The sequence below is a fragment of the Carlito syrichta genome, unplaced genomic scaffold, assembly GCF_000164805.1.
Source record: "Carlito syrichta isolate Samal-C Ts95f unplaced genomic scaffold, Tarsius_syrichta-2.0.1 Scaffold305437, whole genome shotgun sequence".
In the NCBI taxonomy this organism is placed as follows: Eukaryota; Metazoa; Chordata; class Mammalia; order Primates; family Tarsiidae; genus Carlito; species Carlito syrichta.
In genome coordinates, this window is record NW_007249533.1 from 53,228 (window position 1) to 77,758 (window position 24,531).

General features: G+C 37.1%; 1 protein-coding gene across 1 annotated transcript in view; it reads right to left on the bottom strand.

The window, feature by feature from the left end:
* Nucleotides 1–24,531, bottom strand: part of BICC1 (BicC family RNA binding protein 1) — a gene marked incomplete at its 5' end in the record, with an annotated part of 286,932 nt that overhangs the window by 15,923 nt on the left and 246,478 nt on the right. The window contains 13 exons of the mRNA XM_008061686.2: nt 626–782; nt 7,122–7,276; nt 7,659–7,698; nt 10,364–10,529; nt 12,803–12,959; nt 13,550–13,682; nt 13,821–14,017; nt 14,610–14,771; nt 17,166–17,352; nt 19,985–20,116; nt 22,510–22,761; nt 22,988–23,182; nt 23,993–24,046. Of these exons, the coding sequence (XP_008059877.1) occupies nt 626–782; nt 7,122–7,276; nt 7,659–7,698; nt 10,364–10,529; nt 12,803–12,959; nt 13,550–13,682; nt 13,821–14,017; nt 14,610–14,771; nt 17,166–17,352; nt 19,985–20,116; nt 22,510–22,761; nt 22,988–23,182; nt 23,993–24,046 (1,987 nt within the window). The remainder of the gene's footprint in view (nt 1–625; nt 783–7,121; nt 7,277–7,658; nt 7,699–10,363; nt 10,530–12,802; nt 12,960–13,549; nt 13,683–13,820; nt 14,018–14,609; nt 14,772–17,165; nt 17,353–19,984; nt 20,117–22,509; nt 22,762–22,987; nt 23,183–23,992; nt 24,047–24,531) is intronic.

The following is a 24,531-nucleotide window of genomic DNA, read 5'->3' on the forward strand; positions in this document are numbered from 1 at the left end:
CTGTTTATGTTAATTTAGTTACATCATGTCAATTAAAAAACCCCATCAATTCCTGTTCTTCATCATTAGTAGTTACCCACTGGACAGTCTTTCTTCAATTGTTCAAGATCCTAATTTGATCATCTTTTTCTCAACTGCTTTCTTATATTCTTATCTTTTCTTGGTCATAGGGATGTTTGTATGTACATTACTCATTCATGCTTCATTCCACAGACATTTATTAAGCACCTACCTACTAGGTGTCAGTCACTGCACTAGGCATTTGGGAGAAATAACCAACAAGGCACAGTGTAACAGAATGCCTGGCACAAGAACACTTCATAAATGTGTACTGAATCAACCAATATGGTCCCTGGCTTATAGAGCCCAAATCGCACAAGGATAGACAGATATTTACCCTACAATATGGCATTTGCTAGAATGAACGCATGCACAAACTGCCATGAGAGAGAAGTGGTATGATTCACTGGGAGAAGTAGGGGAGGTTTCACAGGAGAGGTGGCATGTGAATAACACCAAACACTTGAAGTCACAGAGGCCAGTGATACTTCAATATCATCCCAAACCAAATAAGCACATTCTAAGCTGAGTATACCTAAAAGTATGAATAAAAGACAAAGCTCACCTGATTTGTTTTGCTTACGCTTGGGACTGCCAATAGAAGCTGCAAATTCACTATGACTTGCGGGTCCTATTCCATTTCGGTCTCTCCAGTTATCTGACTCGCTTCCACTTCCCAAGTGCTCACGGCTGTTAGAGCGTGAGAGGGACATTGATGAGCCCTGTAAACAGTCAAAGCCAGATTTAGAAATATTTAATAAGGTGGGTTTCTTATGGTGGGAGAAGAAAAGAATCCATATGACGCTACCACCATTCACTTGTATCACTGCCTCTGCTGTTGCTCATGAAGGCTGACTTTCAGAAAGAGGCTGTGGTGCCTGTCTAGAGCCTTTTCCTCCACCACCAAGGTCACTTGGTAATATCTGTAGTAAAGTCTTTTTCCTTCTTTGTAAGAGATAGTTCTGAGAGCTCCATTGTAAAGAATCTCTCCTATAAAATTTGGAAGAGTAGATGCTGAGATTCCTCCCAATTTTCGGGACCACAAAGCAAATCTTCCAGGTGGTACAGCAAAGATTCTCTGCCTCATATAACACTAGAAGAAGACGTGAGGACAAGGCACAACTAGATTTAGTGCTGGGAGGAGAATCTACTTTCCAAGCTGATAGAACTGGAGTCTGGAGAGAGAGCTGGCGTTAGACCTGCAATGATTTACACCTTTTAAAATTCACCAAGATAAAAATAATTGGAAATATCTCAAAGTTTGTACTGAACTTATTCATCCTTTTATTCATCAATAATTTAATTACTGTATTACAGTTCCCTACTTTGTATTAGAGTATTAAAGTCAAGATTCTCTGATTTGCAAAGTTTTATGTTCATTGGGTAATTCTAAGAGAATTCTTTATACTTCACTTCAATAAAGTCAATTAGTTCAATCTTGCCACAATGCAATCATAGTTCACTCCCTTATTTAAATTAACACCTCCCTCTTGAGGGCATCATAGCACCCAGTATCCAGATTTTCCACCCAGCTCACTGCATCCTTTGTAGGTTCTTCCTCTTATTTTCCTTTCTAAATGTCAGATTACCCTGGGGCTTGGCCCCAAGACCCCTTCTCTTCTCTCTGTATACTTTCTTGTTAAGAAATCTTAAAGCTTGTTTAAAGCAAAATGACTGCAGTGGCTCCCAAGTTTCTACTGCCAGATTTGACTTCTCTCTTGAGATTCAGAATCACCAAGTTGCCAACCTACACTTTCATTTTACCATCTAATAGGCATCTCAAAGGTAACATGCTTGAAATAGAGTTGTTGATTACCCATCCCCACCAGTTATCCTCAAACCTACTACTCTCTCAAAAGTCCTGAATCCCAGCAAGTGACTCTACCACTCACCCCACTGTTCCAGCCAAAGTTCTAAGGCTCATCCTTGATTCCTCCTTCCCTCAATACATCCAATCCATCAGCACATTCTATCAGCATCATCTCTAAACATGCCCCAAATTTTCCTACTTCTGTTCATCTCCACCACTGTCATCAACTCCCCCTTGATGGCCATTTTGGTTATGCTCTTGCTGCCCTTCCCCTATAACCCAGTTTCCATAAAACAGCAAGGTTGATTTCTTAAAATGCAAATTAGAACAAACCAGGCCTCTCTGTGAAGTCTTGTTAGCACTTTCCATCATGCCTCGCCACTGGCTAACGTGCTCTGAAACTGAGCCTCTGCCTCTCTCTAGTCTTATCTCCAGGGCTCCCCACTCTACCCGCCTTCTGCTCCACAAACTCACCAGTTGGATCTGACTTTAGGATGACCATGCCAGCTTGATCACCTTGGCTCTTTCCCTAGATCTTCACGAGGTTGGCCTTTTCTTGTTTTTTTTTTTTTAATTTTTAGATTAGAAAATATAGTTTATTTAGAAAGCAAATTAAAGAGAGAGAAAGAGGAGATTCACCTCCACAAGGCAGGGGAGGAGGCCAAAGCCAGAAAACACGGCAACAACTATAGCTCAAAGAGCACATGGTCACACCATAGCTTAGCAAGACAATGGCCCTTTTCTTGTCCTTTAGGTTTTAGCTTGAATGTCATCTGCTCGTAAGGCCTGCTTTATGACTACCTTACCTAAAGCAGCCTCTGTTTCATATTTATCAGGGAATTTTGTTACTCGCTGCCTTCTAGTTTATTTATTTTATGTTTCTCTCTATCCATTAGAAAACAAGCTTTTTTCATGAGATGAATCTTCTTATTCAAGATTGTATCACTGGCGCACAGAATTGTGTCTAGAACACAGAGGGTGCTTAATATGTGTGAAATTAATGAATGAGTCTTAATGATTCATTCCCTAAATCTAGGGGAAGCCTTTGCTGACTTTTGGGAATGAAGGCTTCCGAGACCCGCCCCCCCCCAAAAAAAAACCAAGGGCCTTTCCAATGAAAACATCTTTAATATTTGCATTTTTAATAAGATACCTTTAATATTTTCATTTTTAGATTTATAAGATTTAAAGTGATCAGATGATTCATTACTCTTAGTACTAAGAAGCTGAAAACCGTTCTTGATTCCCAGTGCAGGTTTTATCTGCCCCTTAGAATATGTGGTCATCACTTATGCTTTTAAAAGATGAGTGGCAAAAAGAAAAGGAAAATCCCAACCCTTCCTGTAGCTCTGTTGGTGTGACAAAGATATGGAATGTCAAAGCAGCCTTTGGTTTGACTTTTGGTCAAATGAAAGTCAATATAACATCAAGGGAACAGGGTCATAGTTTTGAATCTCAGAGAAAACAAAAAAACTTCCAAGCTTGAAAGTGCCTGCTTCTTATCTAAAGAATCGATTTAAAATGGGTTAATTCCTCAAAGCTATCTTAAAAGTGGAAAAAAGTTGCTGAAGTCTACTTCTCGATAATACTGAATACAGAGTTTAAAGTATCCAATTCTTTCCTCAAGCCAACTTGCTAGAGCAGGGAACCCTTGGTTGGTCCCTGGCATATTGAAAGAGCTGCCATCACCCATCAGGACTTACTGGCCAAGTACGATGCTTCTTACAGAGCAGCATTCTCCTTGTTCATTTGGTTTTATTTTTTGAGGGGGAAAGTAAGGAAGAGGAGAGTGTTTCTAGTCACATGTCAACTAAAAAGTATTAGTACTATTAGCATAGATGTGGTCTCTCTTTTCATACAAATTGTCCTCTCCACATTTCCCCAGATCCTTCTCCATATCCAAATCCACAGAAGCAATCTTTGCTGACTGCCCTGTTTTAGTCCTTCTGAGCAATGGCAAAATAAAGGCAAAGGCATATGTATGGGTAGCAATTGCTCTAAAAAATCAGATACTGCTATCTGAGGGGTCCTTTCCCTACATCTCAAAGCATTTGGGATACATAAGGAAAAATATAAGTCCTACACACCAAGGAGAACTTAGTACATAATAAAAGAAAAAAAAAAAAAAAGCTTAATCTTATCTTTCCATTAGCAGCATTTAAAGGTGAAGAAAATCAGGTTACATGGTAAATGCCCATGTTCCAGTCCAGGCAGCCATCCCCGCCCTCCTGCCAACTTTCAGTGTGAATGGGTTGCCAGGTACCAGTCAGAATGGTGGAGCAGGCTAGCCCGCAACAGCCAAAGCAAGCCACAGAAAGGGGTTCAGCCCTGTACGTTTCTGTCCACAGAAAGTAGTCTATCCATCCTGGCATAAGTGCTGGAGCAAAAGTCTTTTGGGGTCCTATGCCCATTTCTGCCATCATGCCCCTTGGTGGGCAATGCTGTTGATCCTTCATTACTTCTAGTGCTGGAAAGTTGAAAATCATTTCTGATCCCTAGTGCAGATTTTTTATTTTCTCCACAGAAAGATGCCTATATCAGAATTTTGCCAAGTTGTTGCTGAAAATGCAGCTAGATACCTAGTTCTCACTTCCTATCTGCTGAATGAGATCCTAGAGAAAGAATGTGCATCTTTACCAAGCTCTCCAAGTACTTCTTACACCCATATAAGTATGGGCTCTAGGTCAATTATATATCACCATCTGCTATGGACCCACCCGGGTTTAGTCATTAGGAAAAGGCATATAGGATATTCTGTAAAATGAACTCAAGTCCTTTCTCTGACACTTACTATGACCTTAACTAAGAGATACTTAACCATTCTGGGTCCCTCTTTCCTCACTGGCAGTTTGTGGATAAACTTGAATTCATATCCACTGAATAAACTTGTGGATGAAAGTGTACCTTATAAAGCACAAAGAACTGAATGAATGTGATCTAAGATAATTATTACTAATATAGTATGTGTTCATATAATACCCTAAGGTATTCATTTGGATATAAAAAGCATAAATAGCTTGAATGTGCAGAATTACCTCCACCAATGAACATTTATATACACAATCTCATCTTTCAGCAGGCCTTCAGTTTTCCTCAAGGTAAAGTTCTCCACTGGAAAAAATACTAGCTGGTCAGTATCACTATAAACTTACAGTGCCCCGTGGCAAGCACTGGATGCCCTCTTTGATCCTCTCCTCAGTTCAACCCAAATGAAAAAACAGGCTCGGAGAAGTGAAGTCACACACCAAAGCTATATATCTGGTTAGTGGTGACTATCAGACCCCATGGTCCCTGTACTTGACAACTCCATTACCGAAATGATCATCATTTGCAACTTGTCATACAGTTGGCCATAGACAGCAGAACTGAATAAACATTTCTAAAGTTAATATTTCATCTCTGAAACTACAGATACATAATCAATACCTAAAGCAAGGGTGAGTGGAAGGGACAACCACGGGATGCATCAGTTGAAAGTCTAAGAATTATGGATAATGCTGCAATAAACATGCATGTGCAGGTATCTTTTTGTATAGAATAATTTGAGTTCCTCTGGGTATATTTCCGGAAGGGGGATTGCTGGGTCATATGGAAGGTCGAATTTTAGATTTTTAAGGAAATGCCACACTATTTTCTACCATGGAACCAACTGTGCTGCTCACCAAAAGTGAACTGGATTTTTTAAAAAAGTAAGTATATATACACAATGGAATATTAGATAGCCATAAAGGATTAAAATTATGGACTTCACAGCAATTTGGATGGATTTAGAGTCTATAATACTCAGTGATCCATCACAGAAACAAATAACTGAGTACTACATGTTGCCACTCATAAGCAGACCCTGAAAATTTATCATAATATTATAAGAAAGGGATTGGCAGTAGCTGGAAACTGCCAGGGGAGGGAAGGGGACATATAACATCAACCTGATCTCAAACTAGGTGAATTGGGGACCAAAGGGAGGCCCAGACTTTACCTGTACAATGACCACTTGTATACCTAATCCTGAATTGTTCCCTACATCTTTAAAAAACAAACAAAGGAAATCTAAGAATTAGCATAGCAGTTTTACGGTTTCCACTAGCAAAAAGAGATGTTTATTTCCTCTCAGTGCTATAATGGTAGAAAGAAGAGTACACCTCTTGGAGTCTCAAATTTGTCATAATGGTTCCTACATTCTTGCTGGTGAAAGTAACTTCAACCTTTAAATACAGGCTGCCTGGTTGCTACTATAATTCTGACAATAAAATTCAGAAAGAGACTATTCTTTTTAGTTTTTCAGGAGTATTTTATTTTCAACTTACTCAAAGAGACAATGAGAGAAACAGCATGTTTGTTTTTGCCTTTCATCCATAGCCTAATTTATTACAAAGAAAATGAGTGGAAAATAGAAGGTCAAAACACAAATGCTAGTTAGTAGACTCACAATTATGAAATCCTTAACCAGTACTTGCTTTTTCAGCCTACAGTGTGTTCTCTTGTTGAACAGTTTGATTTTGAAATGTTTTCATCCATGTGTGGGTTTGCACAGTCTCCCAGGACTGTGAGTGTATGTGTGTGCTCAGACTCTCCAGCCCCACCTCCACTGTCGAAGGCTCAGAGTCAAAATCTGATACTCTCAAATGGAAAAGGCCTGCTTGGTGAGTCACGTGTCGCCTAGCTGAGGAGAATGGAACTCTGGATCTCTCCTCCATGTGGTGGGAATGCCAGGTTCCCAGTCTCACCCTGAGCAGGCAGCCAACATCTGGGAAACATAAAAATTTTGGAGCTCTTGTTTAAGATACTTCCTGCTGTGTTCTTGGCACATCTGAACACACTGAATTTTTAACTCATATCTGAAAACCTGTTTTTGTTGAATATTTGCCTTTTCCCCCTATGGAGGCCTTGCTAGTGATATCCTTGGAAAAAGCATTTTCTATACAATTTTGTAAAATATTACATCTGCCCTTTGATTAATCTCGGCCATACTCTATCATTTATGACACACTCCACCCCCAATAAAAACACACATCCAAATTTACATCATTTAACAGCTGATCAACAACTCTGAGAGAGGACAGACAAGAGACCATAATATACAATAAAGCATCAACTTGATAATAGTAAGTTTACAGTACTAGAAACAAAAACAAGTTACCACTAATCATTTTCCCTTATGTACATAAAGAATAAGCGGGGGGGGGGGAGTGATGATTGTTCTCTTTTGCTGAGAGGACAGAAAGAATGGGTAAGGCAAGACTCTACAAACCTCGTAAGTGGTTGTCATTGTGGGCTTGTAGGACACATGATTGGCCCTTCTCAACTCCTTGATAGTTTCAGCTGGCATGGATTTAGAAAACCCGAGGCCACTCCAGGTATTTGTGGGTGTTCTGACCTCTGTCACCACTGGTTTTTTTAACATAGCTTTGGAAAAGAGAATATAAAACAAATGCTTGGTAAGTTTAATTCTTAAATAAAATAATGATGATGAGCTCTGTTTCTTTGCTATATGTGAAGAAATTATCATTGACTTATTTTGTAACACAAAGGCATAAAGATATTTTAATAAAACATTTTACCCAAAGTAATGGTAAATGAAAAAATGCTACATGATTTCTTAACTTATCTAATGTTAACCTATTCAACAAAATATGTTCAACCTCAGCAGAATTTGTGCAACTTGCACCCAAATATTCTGGGTTTCTTTTTATGAATGTCCAATTTCTCAATTCACCACGAGTAGTCAAAAACATTCATGAGTGTACTAAAAAACAATCAAAGTGTAAATCATTAGTGTATCATATACCTTTTGTTGCTAGTAGTTTTTTTTGTTCATAGTCAAATGCCTGAAAATAAAACAGAAAGAAAGTATCTTTATTGCCAGTCTCTCCAAATGTCACACTCTACAATGAAAGAACAAAGGTTTTGACTGTGTCCCATGAATCTGCCTGAGAAATATTCTAAGCTGTGCACCATAATGTGGCAGAAATCCAATGTAAGTCTGTTAAGTTTAAACATGCTTTCAAAACTAATTAATTAGAATAATAAATTACTACTTCTGGTTTTAAGTCATGGCAGTGACAAGAGTAAGAATTTTTCCCTCAATAAGAAAAAAAATCCCTATTTATTATAAATATACGCACACCGAGGCCAATATCTATAGTGATACAGGCCAAGAGCATAGTGAATAACCTAAGTATAGTTATGCTAAATTTCTCAATAATACACTACCAGAATGCCATCAGGTATCTATCGGCCTCTTTTGTGTCTAAAAATCCTCTCTTCACTTAGGTAAATGTGGTCTGAAGTAGTATGAAGTCAAGACAACTTAAAAAGTTATTTAGCTTAATTGGTATAGTCTTTGCTTTTGAATTGAAGTAAATGGCAAATGTCTAGATCTAATCTGTAATAACATTAAGCAATCAATACAATTAAACCTAGTTGCTTTCCGTTGTGCTAGGATGGCACAATTCATTCTTTTCCTTAACATGGAATGAGTAACTATGATGCAGCCAGATCTATGTAGAGACCAAGAGGGGTCATTTGGAAGAAAGTAGTGCAGATATAGTTGCATATCAAATGCTTTCTAAGTGTTATGAACTCTCCAATATAGAAACTAGCCAAGAGTTGATTTAAGTGTGTCTTAAAGGCCTATCAGGAGGGTCAAGCATCAACTGACAAGAGTTCTTTAACCTTTTTCCAAGGAAGATTACACTATCCTATGCAAATTGCCCATATCTTATGGTCTGAAACAGGATACTTCCGAATGAAATGTGCTATGAATGATAATTAGACCTGAATAATAAAAATAAACAGGGTCTGTCTCAGACAAACAAGGATACATGATAACTAAAAACATAGCAGTCAATCAGGACAGCCAGCTTTTACATAACACAGTTTGATGATGATTTTGAAATCCTAGGTCTAATATTTTTAAAATCAACTTTTTATTAGTAATGTCTAAGGGCAAGGTGTGAGGAGAACCTAAATTCACTTACTCAATAAACAGTTATTTAGTGTTTAATGGTTAAGGAGACCTTGCTGAGCTTTGTGGAAGAATACAACAATGAATCAGAAATAATCTATAACCTCAGTGACTTACAGTCTCAGGAAGATTGAGAAAGAGAAATAGCTATAAAATAAATTAGGAAGTGAGATAAGCATGAAGAGGGAGCTAGAGATTCAGCACTCCAAGAGCTATCAGGAGACAGAGATCATTTTCAGTCAAGGAAGTCAGGGAAGTCCTCAGTCTTCCTCCCTGTCAATGCTCAGTGACTATTATTATTGATTTCTTAGTGATTTTAAGAGACAGCTATTCATTAATAGCATAAATGCATCTACTTAAGTTAAAATTGTCATCAAGAACATTCTCATCCATCCTAAGAGAAAGAAGCATGAAATTGATTCACTGAAGGTAAAAATCCGATGGAAAAGATGACAAGAACACAAGACAAACAAAATCCATAAAGGTTTATAAAGAGGACTTTGTATTTCTTCAGTGGAAGAGTTTTAATTCATATTAACTGAAAACAAACCCGCCAGAGAAAATGTAATAAATGTCCTTTTTTTAAGCACTGACACATTATAAAGGCCATAGCTTTTGTAAAAACAACTAACTAGAAACTTACAAAGATGTTTAAATGCAAAGGATTAAAAACCAGAGAAGGAGGACTGAATTATAGATTGCACTGAAATTAGAGTAGTGTAATTTAGCTCCACGAATTAATTCGAGATATCAAAGACAGCTTTTTCATTTCTAAGATTTCTGTGAAACATTTTCCCTATTTTTTTGGAGTTGAGGGTCATCAATCTCTTCCTATGAAATAGGTAAGTCTACCTAGTGATTCTGGTTCCAAAATGAGAAGTGGAAAACACAGAATCCTTATCTTTCATGTTGTAATCTATATGGGAATCAGATTTCTCAATTTCATAGTCGATAGTCTACTTTGAGTAATTAGCCTAGTACTTTGAAAATGGATATAGAGAAAGTCCCTGTTGAGGAAGTTGTTTAAAATAATCATTAAAATCTATGGATTAATATAATCATCAATAATATTCAACATATACTTTCAAAGAACTAAAATTTCACATTATTTTCATAACTATCTTTAAATGACACCAAATTTATCACCTCCATTTCAGACAGAAGAATATTACATCTATTTATTCAAGACTATGTCATGAGGCAGTAATACTTATAAATACAATTTTGCACATTCATCTAACATTTTTTCAAGTAACAGATGAATAATGTTATTTGCATAAGACATAGTGACACATATCTTTTTGCACTATTTTAAATATATTTTAAAGAATTCTTCTCACTTAAGCTAAATCCTGCATTTCAATTTTAATGTTTATAGCAAACTAACTACAGCATATTTAAATTGCATTTTGAACAGAGCACAGAAGGAAAACTTAATTTCTGTAGTACTGCAAACACTCACTGATTCTCCATACCCCACTCAAGCACCGTACAGATGAATGACTTTCCTATTTTATTACTGTTACCTGCATGTTGACGTATGATGGCCGAGGGGCAAGGTGGGCCCTTTCGGAGTTGTGCTGGGCAGCTGCTGCCCTCTCTGCAGCACGCTCACTCCCTGGGGCTTTCTTGTCAGCCAAAGGGCTTTCTGAAGCACTCAGTTCAGGGTCTGAGAGCAACCTGTCAGTGCTGCTGTGAAACATAGTTTGGAATTTAACATTCTACTATATATACAAATATACTGAATGTTTCCCATCTGCCACATTTACTATGCATGCTTACCATCATCAGCTATTAACATGTATTATCACATTTAATCTTCACAACAATGCAATGATGTAGGTACTATTGTCATCCCCACCTTACAGAAGGTGGAAGTACTCTGCCCAAGGTCATACTTGTAATACAAATAGGAGAGCTAATATTTGAGGCATTCTGACTCTAGGCCTGGAGCTTGAAACTATTCATGATACATTCACATACACAAAACATAGCCTACATGGTATATGGCATATGACATAGATGGAAGAGATGTACAGACAAGATTTCTACTTTTTATACATTAAGGAAATATCAATGCATGCCATGCTTAAACAGAGATACAGTCAATCTGAAGGATTGCAGATGATGCAATTCATGTGTGTGAAATATACACATGTTATTGGTATTAAATAAAGGTAGCAGATAAATTAGAAATATTCTCCAAAGCCTGAGCATTAAAATACTTCTTACAATGGACAGTAATGAAATGAATTACAATACACAATACATGCAGAGTCCATGCACCTCAAGTTCAAGTCTAACTGCACACTACACTCAAATAAAATAGGGATACGCAATATCAATCAAAGAGCTAATTTGTTCATTCATTCATGATTTTATTCATTCAACTATTTGGTTGTTATGTCAGGGGAATTTGGAAAGAATTAATGCGATACAGAATGAGGAACAATGAGCTATGCTTGACAAAAGCTGATAGAGACTTCACAGAGGACATTTAAACTGGAAACTGAAGGGCATCTGCAAGTTCACAGGAGCCAAAGGCCAGAACAGCAACTTGGAGGGAAGAGCATAAGGAAAGGAAAGGAAAGGAAGCGTGGTCTTTAAGCCAGAATGTGACAAATTCAGACTCTTGTTTGAAAAAAAAAATTACTGGAGCAAAATAAGGGACAGAGCAAGCTGCAGAGAGACTGGAGGTGGGGAGATCATTCCAGAGGTTGCAGCTCAATCCAGGTGAATATGATGAGAAGGTTCAGAACATATTCAATGATAAAAGGAGTAAGTGTGTACTTCAAATGCCTCAATAGTTAAATGAAAGCAAAATCACTTATCCAATTTGTACTACATAATATTAATTTGAAGAAACATAGCCACATAAAGAAAAGCACAGATAAAGTAGAATTGGACCAAATGAGGATAATAATGATTAAACAGTTTAGAAAGCAAAGTAGATTTTAATAGGTAGGGAAAGCTGGGTACAGTGACTCATGCCTATAATCCCAGCACTTTGTGAGGCAGAGCCGAGCAGACTCCCTGAGCCCAAGTGTTCAAGACCAGCCTGGGTAACTTGGCAAGATCTTGTCTTGTCTGTATAATAAATACAAACAAAATTAGCTGGGCATGGTAGCACATGCCTATAGTACCAGCTACTTGGAAGACTGAGGCAGAAGGATTGCCTGAGCCCAGCAGGTCGAGGTTGCAGTAACTGAGCATGCCACTGCGCCACTGCACTCCAGACTGGGTAACAGAGTGAGGCTTTGACTCAAAAAGAAAAAAAAGGAGGGAAAATAAAAATATATATGTTAATCTTTGCAGAAGACACTGTATGGCTATCTAAGGAACTATTAAGACAGTAGAGGAAATCAGGTATAGGATGGGGTACGTGGGAGCAAAATCTTTCATTGTGGAGATTGTCCAAAGTAAACAGAAAAAGGAAGCAGAGTAAGGCTGCCATACTTGTAACTGTGTTATGGTAAGGGGAGTTATATTTAATATGATTTGTGTATTTATATTCAATGTGATTTGGAACAAATACAAATCAGGATACTGTTAAGATCTATGAAAAAGTTCACAATTAACTAACTTGGAAAAAAAAAAGAAGCCATTTAGTTTAAGAAATGTAAAGCCAAATGAAGAATACACAGTGGAAATTTCCAGCAGCAATAATTGAAGAATAAAAATAGCCCTGCTGATTACTGAACAGCAGAGGGGATGCTAAAGTTTCAGAGCAATGGTTTAGAGGACACAGATTTAAATCCAATCAACTAAGTGGGGAAGAAGACAGTAAAGGGTGAAAATTATCTGATTTTATTTCTTAATAAAATCTTTTAAAAAGATAAAGTGAAAAAGCCCATCCATGAGATCAAACCTGATGAACCAAAGAGTATTAACAAGTTTAAGACAAATTCAGCCTGTTGTGCATTTTCTTTCAAAGGATCAAGGACTTTAAAGATTAAAATACATACTGTAAGTGTGAGTTTTTCGTGCCTTGCAATAGTTCTACTGTCTGCCTCTTGGCACAGGAAACCTTAGAGGGACCCATCATCTGTTTCAAGTCACCAGCATTCCCAGAATGGGAAGGACTTCGAGGCATGCCCACTTCCACAAAAGCATCATTACAACCTGCAGAGGGGAAGTAAAAAAGTGAAACATTTAAACAGCATCACCTTATAATTGACAGTTGCCTGCAAAGGAAATAAGTTAGAATCCAACTGTTTGGAGACATGTTTAACCTAACACAGGTATAATAGCTTTCATCTGCAAAGAGGACACCTTAACAAATTCATACTGTCCAAAAACTCAATTTGAAGAGAATACTCTCATATACTTTTTAAAGACTTTTGGGGGTAATGGGTTATAAAAAGACACTTAGAGTGAGGAATGAATATATATATATGATAATATATATCAAATGTATATATATTTATTCAAATTCAGTAATTTGAGGCTTTCCTGCTACAAAATTACCTTTAATTTAGGATGTTACAATATAATGGGAAAGTGATTCATTCTGCAAAGAGCACTTTTCAGTTCATCTTTCACCATGATATTTGAAATTTTACTCAAGATGTTGTCTTTCCACATAGTTGAGGTAGGGTGAGTCATAGATGGCTAGCAAAACCAATTCAAAATCACTGCAGAGATGCTCTACACCCCCTTGCTATCCAAGTAAGAAAGGAGACAATTTCAGAAGGAAAGATATAGTTCCTGACCTTCTGTGGGGCTTGACTTGGGGGATGCCTGCTCAGAACCAGTGGTCTGGATGGATGGGTCATTGTGATTCGCGCTCAGCACTTTTTCTCCAAGTGATGAAGTGGATATTGCACCATATTTTATATTCGGAGACTGAAATAAGAATAGAAAATACAGATATGGTCATAATTTTACAATTTAAAATTCATTTCAGGTGAAGGTTTAAACATTACCAGTGCCTTATCTCTTATAAACAGCATAGATCATACTGTTCTAGCAGAAGGATGTTACCTGTGTGTGTCCATTTAAAGCAGCAGAGATTTTTTTGCCTTCTGTCTGCATACTGTTGATGTGGACATCAACAGGAGTCAAGCCAGGAGGGGGAGATGGAGCTGTGTGCCCATAGGTGGGCACTCCAGAAAGCAAAATATTGGTTAATGTTGCCTGGGCGGTAGATGGAATCATAAGGTGTGGTATAGCAGAAAAACCTATAAAGACATTTCACAAAGACAAATGTTACACAGGAAAAACTCAGTCAACAACTGTTATTTTCAATAACAATAAAGATGCCATTTTCTTTGCTGCAAATTAAAAAAAAAATCAGTCTTGAAACCTGTCCGTAAATAGGTTTAACATTACTAAAAAAACACAAAAGAGTGTTAAAATAGAGTAACACTGTTGAGAATATTTAATCCAAGACCTTCATTGTGCAGTAAGGAGACTAGCTGGGGGAGCATGTGGACATGATGACCAAGAAAGTTAGTCCAACTAGAACCTACCAGTAACCAGGTCAGTAATCATCACCTGCCTTTTCCGCAACTGCCTTTTCTGCAACTCCCTTGCACATAATATTCTTTTTCCAAATCTGCTTATCACATTTTGTATCACTTGTACAAAAAACTCATTGCTTTGCTGTGCTTCATTTTAACTAATTTACACATAATAGAATTTTTTGCTTGGCTGGAGTATACTTTGAACCATAGTTTTCCCTAATGAAACTGAGCTGTCAATAAGTTTCATTTTAAACCTAGATAATACCTAAGAATACAACGCCTTTAATTATACTTAAATGATACTGACCTGTGGCACTTGAAGTACTAGCAAGTGGGGGTGCCCATAATGTGGGACTGGGCGTGCCGGAACTTGGACTTTGCAAAGGACTGACCGAGCTATTGAGAGCATTCAGGAGTGAGTTTGGGGTTGTCGAAGTGTTTAGAGATAAGGTGGTGGGTCCCAAAAGACCTGTAATAAGTGAAAGTAAAGTCAATATACAGAAATTCAAGATTTTAAAAACAGAGATGGCACCAATATTGCCATTTGGAATGTACACTGATGTAATCTGATATCTTCTAAATATAAAACGCGGGTGATAGAGTTTCCTTCAAATATTCACACGGAATATTGCACTGTATAACTCCAACAGGAATTAGCTTATCCACAAACAGAGGCTATCGGAAAATGGAAGATAGGTGTGCCCAGATGAGGCAGGCAGTAGGGTCCTTGAGCACTACCAGCTGCTTTGCATTCATGCCAGCTAGCTGGGATAAACAAGGTTCTGCTCAAGTGGAGACTCATATTTATTTCTCTGCATAGCTCACTTGTCATTTGCTTCTGAACAAGCCCTTTTAAAGCCAATCACATTTAGCACTGACTAGGGAGTTTTTTCCTGTGGTAAGGATGGATCTATTTGGCCTACTTACAGATAAGCTGAGCTCCTTGAAACTGTTCTTAAATGTATGTCAAAACACAAACATGGCTCCTTTGGGCTCCATCTCAATGATGAAAACTTTTCTCAGAAAAGAAAAATTTGTTCCAATAATTCAGTGCTTGATTTGAGTAATGAAACTTCATACATGTTCTAAAATAAAATGTGGATTTGTATACAAGTTTCCAGGAATACATCTAAAACATTAAGTATTATAGGATAGATATCGCCATGAATATAGGAGGGGGAAACCCCAAAGCTGGAATTTATTCATTAAAAATTTGTGTATTTATTCTTCCATATTTAATCTTCAGTCACCTTCAAAGTACACCACGTTTGAGGCAATATACCTATTGAGATGCTTTCTCCACTGTTCAAAATAATTTATGAAATCGTCAATTTTGATGCTTTTTAGAGCTTCTGCTGTTTCCTATCTCGCCTCTTCCACATCAGCAAGATGTACCCCTTTGATGACATTTTTCATCAGGGAAACACACAAAAAAAGTCACCTGGGGTGAGATCAGGTGACTAGGGAGGGTGGAGCATGGGGTTCGTGCCGTTTTTGTTCAAAAACTGCTGAACACTCAGCATGGTATGAGCTGGTGCGCTTGTAAATCATCCATCATGAAATGGACAAAGGTGTTGAAAGAATCTAAAAAAAAACCCCAAAAAACAAAAAACCACTGGAGCTGAATGCAGCCTCTCACAACAACACTAGCTGGTACACTGATGCTGATGGGTTCCTGGAACACTTACCTAGCAGGGATAAACTGTACTACAAGGGGCCTGCCCTCTAAAAAATAATTCAGTTTTTTTGGGGGGAGGAGGTCCCACCCTTGTATTCTAAAAAAATCAGTAACTCTGAATCTTTGCTCACTTATTTTCTGTTTAGTGCAAGATGAACCCGGTTGCTGCTAAGTCACCTAACTAGCATTTTATGTCTCATAGGCATTGCTTTGTTATGATGACTCTGTTCAGGTCCAAGTGGAACAAACAAATTTAGTAAATTAGGCATCAAGAAAAAAAAATCCTTCATTAATGATGTTTACGCAGGGCTACTTGGAATTTCAATCATATTATAAATATATTTTTAAAAATTCAAAGCAGCAATTTTTTAAAGACTGCAGAGAGTATTTTTTTTGTTCTGTCTTAAACCGACACCAAATGAGGCAGAATGATTTGACAAGATTATAGCATTAACTAAAATAAAGGCAACTGAGAAATGTGCAAGAAAGTAGTGAGCCTAGGCATGATTGTTGCAGAACAACTAACTTCAGCCTCTAAGATGACAATCCAAAAACAAGGCCATAAATGTCACCATGACCACTAAGGGTTCACCCTACTTTCTTAAAGAACTAAAGCACCGAAATGGTGTTGTTTGTTCATTTTTCTAATCCTTGCCTTAGATATAAACACAGGTCTGGCCACAGGTTAGATTTCCTTTTGTATCTGGGTGAGGTGGGCCCAGTCTCTGGAGTGGGGGTTCTGCTTGTTTTAACCTCCCCCTCTCCCCAGCCCTCACACAGATCTGCAATTACTTTTTGAAAAGCAAACAGGATAATCTTTATCTCTAGGGACTGATGGCAATATTGTGAATGCAAGAAAGAACAAACACATAAATTATAGTCAGCCTGCACACTTCAATCACAATGGCATTCTTAATTTAGGAGAACAAACACAGCCACTGGAAATAAAATAGTCAGACCTTGATTATTTATGCCAGCATGGGAAGAATCTGGATAATGGAAACCCACAGAGTCTAACAAAAAACTCAGAATAGATTGATTCAAGTTTTGTTGCTTTTCTCCTGATCTTAGGGACTGAAGAAGAATAAAATAGCCTTTAAATGTAGACCCAAACGATAGAAAGAAAGGGAACCAGATAAGCATTTCCCCAGTGACTGAGAAGCACTGTAATAATAAATGTTATACCTAGTCCAGTGAGTCCGAGGCCTGCTGAAGCTAAGATATCCAGGCTGGGACATGCCAGGCCGGCAGGGCACGATGCTGGGGGTGGACTGGTTGCTATGGTAACCCCACTGCTTTCAAGTCCGAGGAGACATTTCCTTGCTTCATACATATTTAAGGCATTTCGCTCAACACTTTTCACAATCACAGACTATGAAAACACATAATGGGGGAAAAAAGTGACATGCGAGTCGTCTACAATGGATGGGGGAGGGGAAGGGAAGTGGAAAAACAAATGTGCTAATAAGAATTCCACTCAGCAGACATATTAATGGTGCTTTAAAATCAGCTCAAATTCGAAACACTTATTTCTTAAGTTTACTCCTTCTGGTAAGACCCTAAAGTGTTAGTTACCATTTACTGGGCATGTCCTGTATTCTAGGAGCTGTGACAGATGCTGTACATACGTTCCAATTCTCAGTAAAACCTTATAGGGTGAGAATCTTTATTTGCATTCAGTGAAGTTAAGGGGCTTAGCCAAGGTCATGGCACAACTGTGGGGGGAAGGGGGGGCAGGGGGCAGGGAGAGGATGGACACTCAGGTCCAATACCACAGCCCATTCTTTTTTGCAGCTTCTCATCTTAACACTAACGTTTTCTCCTCTTATCTTTATAAATCAAATCAAACTTAGCACCACCTATATAGACTGTGTAATAGCTGTCACTTATGTTTGACATCCATGGTATACTTAGTTAACTAATAGACCTGGAGTTACCACTGTGCCCCACTGATGACCAATCCATGGAAAAGCTTATAATAAAAAATTTTTCTAAATAATAAATCTTTGCTCCCCCTCCATGGATTCATCTAGAAAATTGAAAATGTGAGCCTAAGGGGGAAAGCTCCAATGGACAGTAAAACAAATTTGTGGCTGAGATAGATGTGAGAGCAGCCTTTGAATGGGGACCAGCTAGATGGCTCTGGAATGCTGCAAGCCTTTGGAGTCCTTAGCTACAATCTATTCTCCCCTGATCTCTGTTCATACTGAACTTCTGGATTTCTTCTTGTGCTTGTCCAACTTCATATGCATAAGTCCTCTAATGTCACTTCTGTCTTATCTTCTAGTCTTGGTATCTACAGTGATTCCAGTCAACTCAAATTAGTCAAGCATAAAGCTTCACAGTACATAAAATTAATGTCCTGTTCTCTAACTTTAAACACATTTATCAAGTTCACTTACAATCAATGCTATCTTTTCCTTTAATGTGTTCTTTTGGAGATGGCATGATTGTTTTTCCTCAGTTGAACAGTGAACACCACATTATTTACACATACACACAATTATATATAATACATATTATACTTACATCATTCTATACCTATGGCAATATGTATAGTTTATAATTTAAAAAATAGAAGGCATGACTGGTGTTTTAACTACTAGTACATGCTAGGAAACTCAACTCATTCAGGAATTATTTTTTATTTTATTTTTCTAAACTTTCCATAAATGTAACAGTTACATTTTATAAATCTTTTTATTTTGCATATTTTTAAAAAAACTCATAGAAAACCAAGATTAATATAACATCTGTGTACCAAATGTCCAGAATTTAGCTTGTTTTTTTTTCTTTCTGATTTTTGTTAAAGAAATTGAAACTTCCCCTTATCTACTTTCTTGGTTCCATTTTCCTTCCTACAGCTCTAAAGGCAAATCATTACTTTCAAGTGCATTCTTTCAGACAATGCTTTTCATTTAAAAAAATTTAGACACATAAACGCTACCATTTAGTACATATTATTATGAAATATCCTTATCTTACTCAACACCATTCTTGTGTTGACTCCTGGTACAAAGGCGTCAGAGTGTATCCAGAAGTAGAATGGCTGTCAGTAGGGTGTCAGTATTTTCAGAGTGATTTAAGATGGTCCCAAATTGCTCTTCAAAGTGGTTGTGCCAATTTACACAACACTATTAGTGTAGAATAATTCCTCTTTCCTCATTCTCACTAGCACTTAATAAAATATTTATTCCGTTACATTTTTACTGTAATTACTGAAATTTTACATCATCTTAAAGAGAAGGAGTTCCAAGAAGGCTGAACTGGGAACAATTCAGTATTTAAAGTATTTACTAAAAAGCATGGGCACCTATTCTTTCCATATCCAAGGCTAACATCATGGCTGGCCTATAGTTAATACGTATTTTTAAAAAACTTACATTGGATATGTATACACACACACACACACACACACACACACACACACACATTTACATGTAACACATAAGTAACCTTATTGAATCTCTGGTAATTTAGTAAAGCTTAAAGTTACCAGATTCCAAATCAAGAAAAAATGCTTTTCTTTCTATCTCGTATATTTACAGAAAAATAATGGTTGCTATAAATGGGCTCTAAAAAACCAACATATACATAAAGAAAGTGATAATTCATAATGAATATTGTTACAAATTTACATTAGATAACTAACTACATAATGACAGGTATATTATACAGGTTGTTTGTCTCCTGTCTGAAATGTTTGGGACCAGAAATGTTTTATGATTTGGATTTTTTTGAATTATGGAATATTTGTACCAATTGAACATTCCTAATCCCAAAATCCAAAATCCAAAATGCTCCGATGAGCATTTCCTTTGAGTGTCACATTTGTGCTCAAAAAAATTTCAGATTTAGGAGCATTTCCGATTTTTAGATTAGGGATATTCAACCTACATAGAGTGCTAGTTTCATGTATATGCAAATACACACTTGTATGCAAAATAAAACTGTCTAGATTATGTTATAATACATGATACTCTGGGTCCAGATGAGGAACCAACCTTGCTCGGCTGTTTGGGCTTTGGTTTAATACTGATGAAGACATCGAGTTGTTCCATCAATTGTGCAATGAATTGTGGATCTACTTCAATTTCTTCCTTCATATCAAACATCAACACAAGAGGAAGACAACCCTAGAAAATGGTACAATAGAACGTGTAGAAGGTAAAAAGTTAATCATTTAATCCCTGATAATTTAACATGTCTACAAATAATACAGTATTTTACAGATTTAAAGAGTAATCCAAAGAATTAAAGCGAAATGATATACCTTCACATAGCTTGAAGAACTGGTGTAGGAATAACGTTGAAGGGGAGAAAATTATTTTTTGGATAACAAAATTATATGTCTTAAGTTTCTGTTTTTGGTCCTGAATTTTGGAAAATGTCTTTATTCTCTGACTTTTTTATTAGTTATGCTAGAAACTAGATTCTCAGCCACATCAAGGGTACTAATCTTGTGTTTTGCTCAATAACTTACAGTGGTAGCTTTTTATAGCGTCCTGAATGAAACTAAACATATACCAGCATTTAAAATACTCCACATTTTGGCCCAGGCTTGCTTATCCAACCATAAATATATATATATATATATGTTGGATAGACATATATATATATGTCTACATGTCTGTCCATTAAACCAAACTAGACTACCCTCTCAACTACCCTTTAAAGGGATCTTTTACTTTGATATCTTAACTCATCAAAGGCTTCTTCACCAAGGCAAGTCCTCCTTAACTCCTAACACAGCTCAAAACTCTCCTTCTGTAGTCAATTACTACTATTGTCTGTTTTTAAAAACCCTATCTCACATTTTAGAATTCAAGAGTTTAGATCTTTTTTTTTCCTGATGCTTTCTTTCTAGCCCCTAACTTACTAAGTATAGGACCCATGAAACATACTTGTTCTGAGTCACAGGATTCTCAGTGCTAGCCCACTGGTTGCTGAATTTTGTACATGCATATCAGAAGTTGCCATTAAGCATATTAGGATTACAATGAAATACTATGTTCCATTTCTCTTGTGGATAACAGTAATTTTCATAAGGACAGTGCTGTAAAAACGGTGATGGTATTTAGAATATAGGTTGAAGCCTTTTAATTTCTCCCTTACTTCTTTCAATATTGTACAATAATATGTCTCATTTCACACCTACATTTTGGCAGGCCTGGTCAAAGTACCAATGTATTCATAACTTCACAGAATGCTTGAAAAGTTCACTGAACTTAAATATAGCATCTAAAGAACTTATAAAGCAAAAAAGAAAGAAAGAAAATATGAGGAGCAATTATGACAATTCTTAGATATGAATATGCTCCCTGACTGGCAGTACAGTATATTAAAAATAACTTGATAAAATAAGTTTTGTTAAAAAACTATCATTCGCAACAAAAATCTCATAAAATCATGGATTATAATCCTTAATCATTACAACAAGCTTTCATCTTTCAGTGGAATGGAATAAAAACAAACTTGGATTTTTCTGCAAGTTTCTTAAAAACAAATTCTAATAGCTAAAAATAGTAAAGGTCACACTTGACACTTACTGATTCAAATGTCACTAACGGTCAAGACCGGAACAATGGTGTTTTTAATAAAAATATGTGTGAACCCAGCATTATGTTCAATCATTTTGCTATTATACATCAACACACACACACTGGGGTTTTAAACAAATACAGAAAGGATAGAAATACTGTAAACTGTAAATATAATAAATTAGTAGAAATATTGAATAATAACATAACTTTGTTGGTTTTCCTTTTTCAGTAACTCATGGCTTAAGCAGTAGTTTTGAATTGTATCAGACTTATGAAGTGTATAAATGTTCTGGCCACCTAAATGTATTTCTTTAAGGTTGAAATTCATTTATTTATTTTTTAATTTATTTAATTTTAATTTTTTTTATTTTCAAATTGTGGGGTACAATTCAGCGTTGGTTATGCAAACATTCATTGTGCAGGTACCCCTGTTGGTGAGGTGTGCCCCCTGCTCCCCAGTCAGATTTCGACTATTGACATTTATTTTTTTTTTAGAAAGCAGGATTTATTAGGGACAGAGAAGCTCCTACAGTGGGAGAGGACCCGAGGGGGTTGCCCATTTAATTTTTAAGTATGTGGGGTACAATTCAGGTTTAGGCATACAAATGTTCACTATGCAGGTACCCTTGTTGATGAGGTGTGCCACTCCCACCCCTTACAGTTTCCCACTACTGTCAATCCCATTCCCACCCTCCCCTGGCAGTTTCTCACTGCTGCCAGTCTAAGGGTGAAACGTAAATGCTATTTTCACTTTTTCCATTTAAAAAGAAAACTTTTTTTTTTGCCAAATGCAAATTGTAAACTAATATTGTATGTCAGATGAAAGCAATCACCTTTCCTCAATGCCACAAAATAGTCAATTATTTCATTGCAACATCAAAAAACTACAAGAAAATTACTCGTCTATGCAGCGAAATTAAACCTGCAACACATACTGAATCCAAAGAGGTTAAAAGAAAAAATTTTACACTTTTCAGTAACCTTACCATGAGATATTGCCTTGCAAGACAGACAGACTCAATGGTGCCCTGGAGGTAGACGGTGGATTTCTTTTGTGGGTTACTGGGATCGGGAAAGTGGATCTGAGCACCCGTTCTCTGCATGATATGTTTGATGTTGCTCCCATTTCGACCCATCATAAAGAGATGATGTTGAGCTGCAATATCCAGTTGCGTGCTCACGGGAATAGCCGATGCTAAGCTCCCGGCAAGATGTTCTAACAGCATGGCAGTTCCTTCCTAGGAGAAAACGGTGGGATGAAAATAACACGATAGAATAACTGTCCATAGAGAGGGAAAGATTCTATCACATGTCTAATACTATGGAAAAATACAGCATATTCTACTATTCAGAGCAAAGCATAATATGAAGGATAGTTCTGGAAAACAAATTAGTTGAATATCCTTTCAAAGTAAAACTTGTATGACTTGTATATTTATGTTCAAAATTATCCAAGTCATTTACCTTCACAGCACTTGTGTTATTCTGAGACCCCCGTACTATGACAGTAGCACCATACATCCGGGAACGCTGTTTAAATGATACTGAAATGTTGTACGTTTGTGATATGTGCTGAATCGAAGGAGAGTTAGGATCGGGAACTGGTTGAAGAATTCCAGCAATTGGTAGCTCAAACATCAGCACCAAAGGAAGCAGCTCCTAAAATGAAATGATGAGAAGCCAAAGCAGATTGTGAAAGCACTATACATTTAGAGATGCATATAATTCATTGGTTCTTTTTTGAAGATATCATTTTTTTTTTCTTTTTGAGTTAGAGCCCAACTCCGTTGCCCAGGCTGGAGTGCAGTGGCACACTCATGGCCACCCCAGTGACCTGCTGGCCTTTGGCAATCCTTCCACCTCAGCCTTTCAAGTAGCTGGAACTACAGGCGTGAGTTACCATGCCCGGCTAATTTTTGATTTATTGTAGAGATGAGGTCTCGCTAAGTTGCGTCAGCTGGTCTCGAACGTGGGGGCTCCACTCGCCTTGGCCTCCCAAAGTGCTGAGATTACAAACTGAGCCACCAAGCCCGGCCTGAAGATAGACTTTAAAATATCACCTGCTTTTATTGTAGACAGTAGCTTAGATAGATTATATAAAGTTTTTTAAATGGAAGGAGTATTTTGCGAAACATGAGACTTTGCAACTCATACTGCTTGTGGCATTATTCCTCAGGTCTCTTTTGATTATTAGAAGAAAAAAAATCAAAGACACTGAGTCAGATGAAATCCAGAACATCTTTGGTTAAAAAAAAAAGTTTGCAAATAGCATAGAAACTCATTTTAAATACCTACAATAAATATTTACACAATGAATGCTAAAATGGACATTAAAACAACTTTTGCCACTATTTCCTACTTATGAGATATATGATTTGATTACAAAATGATGAAGTATGATATTTTTAATCCCTTAAAATAAAAATGTTACTGATGTTAATTTAGAATATTAAAGTAGTAAATAGTTACCCGAATTCTAACTCGGGCAGATTCTACTCCTGCCGGTTGTCCTGCTATAGATACCTGCAAAAGTAAGACAATACTAAGTTAGATTTATTTTAATCAAACTCACACTGGCTTTTCCAGTTAATCTGCATCCTTGTGACTCAAAGGGTCATCTAGGGAAAAATAGAAGTGGTATTACCTGGGAGCTTGTTAAAAATGAAGGATCTTAGGCTCCAATCTAGACCTGCTTAATCAGGATTTGCATTTTAACGAGATCTTCAGGTGATTTTTGTTAACTGAGCTGTATTATCCCCTGGACTTACCTAAAGGCCCACAGCTCCCACGAGGCCAGCCTGCCCTCTTTTTAATTACTCTTGTTCACTGCATTTTCTCCACTTTGTTCAAACTCTTTGCACATCAGATACATATCAATATTCAATGATACGGCTGCACTAGGTTCTGAAAATACTGAACATCTTCCATACCAGACGGTAAATAGTCATTGCTCCGACACCTCCCTGGAACTTTCACCTGGGATTTCCAGGACCTTCCCATGTTCCCTC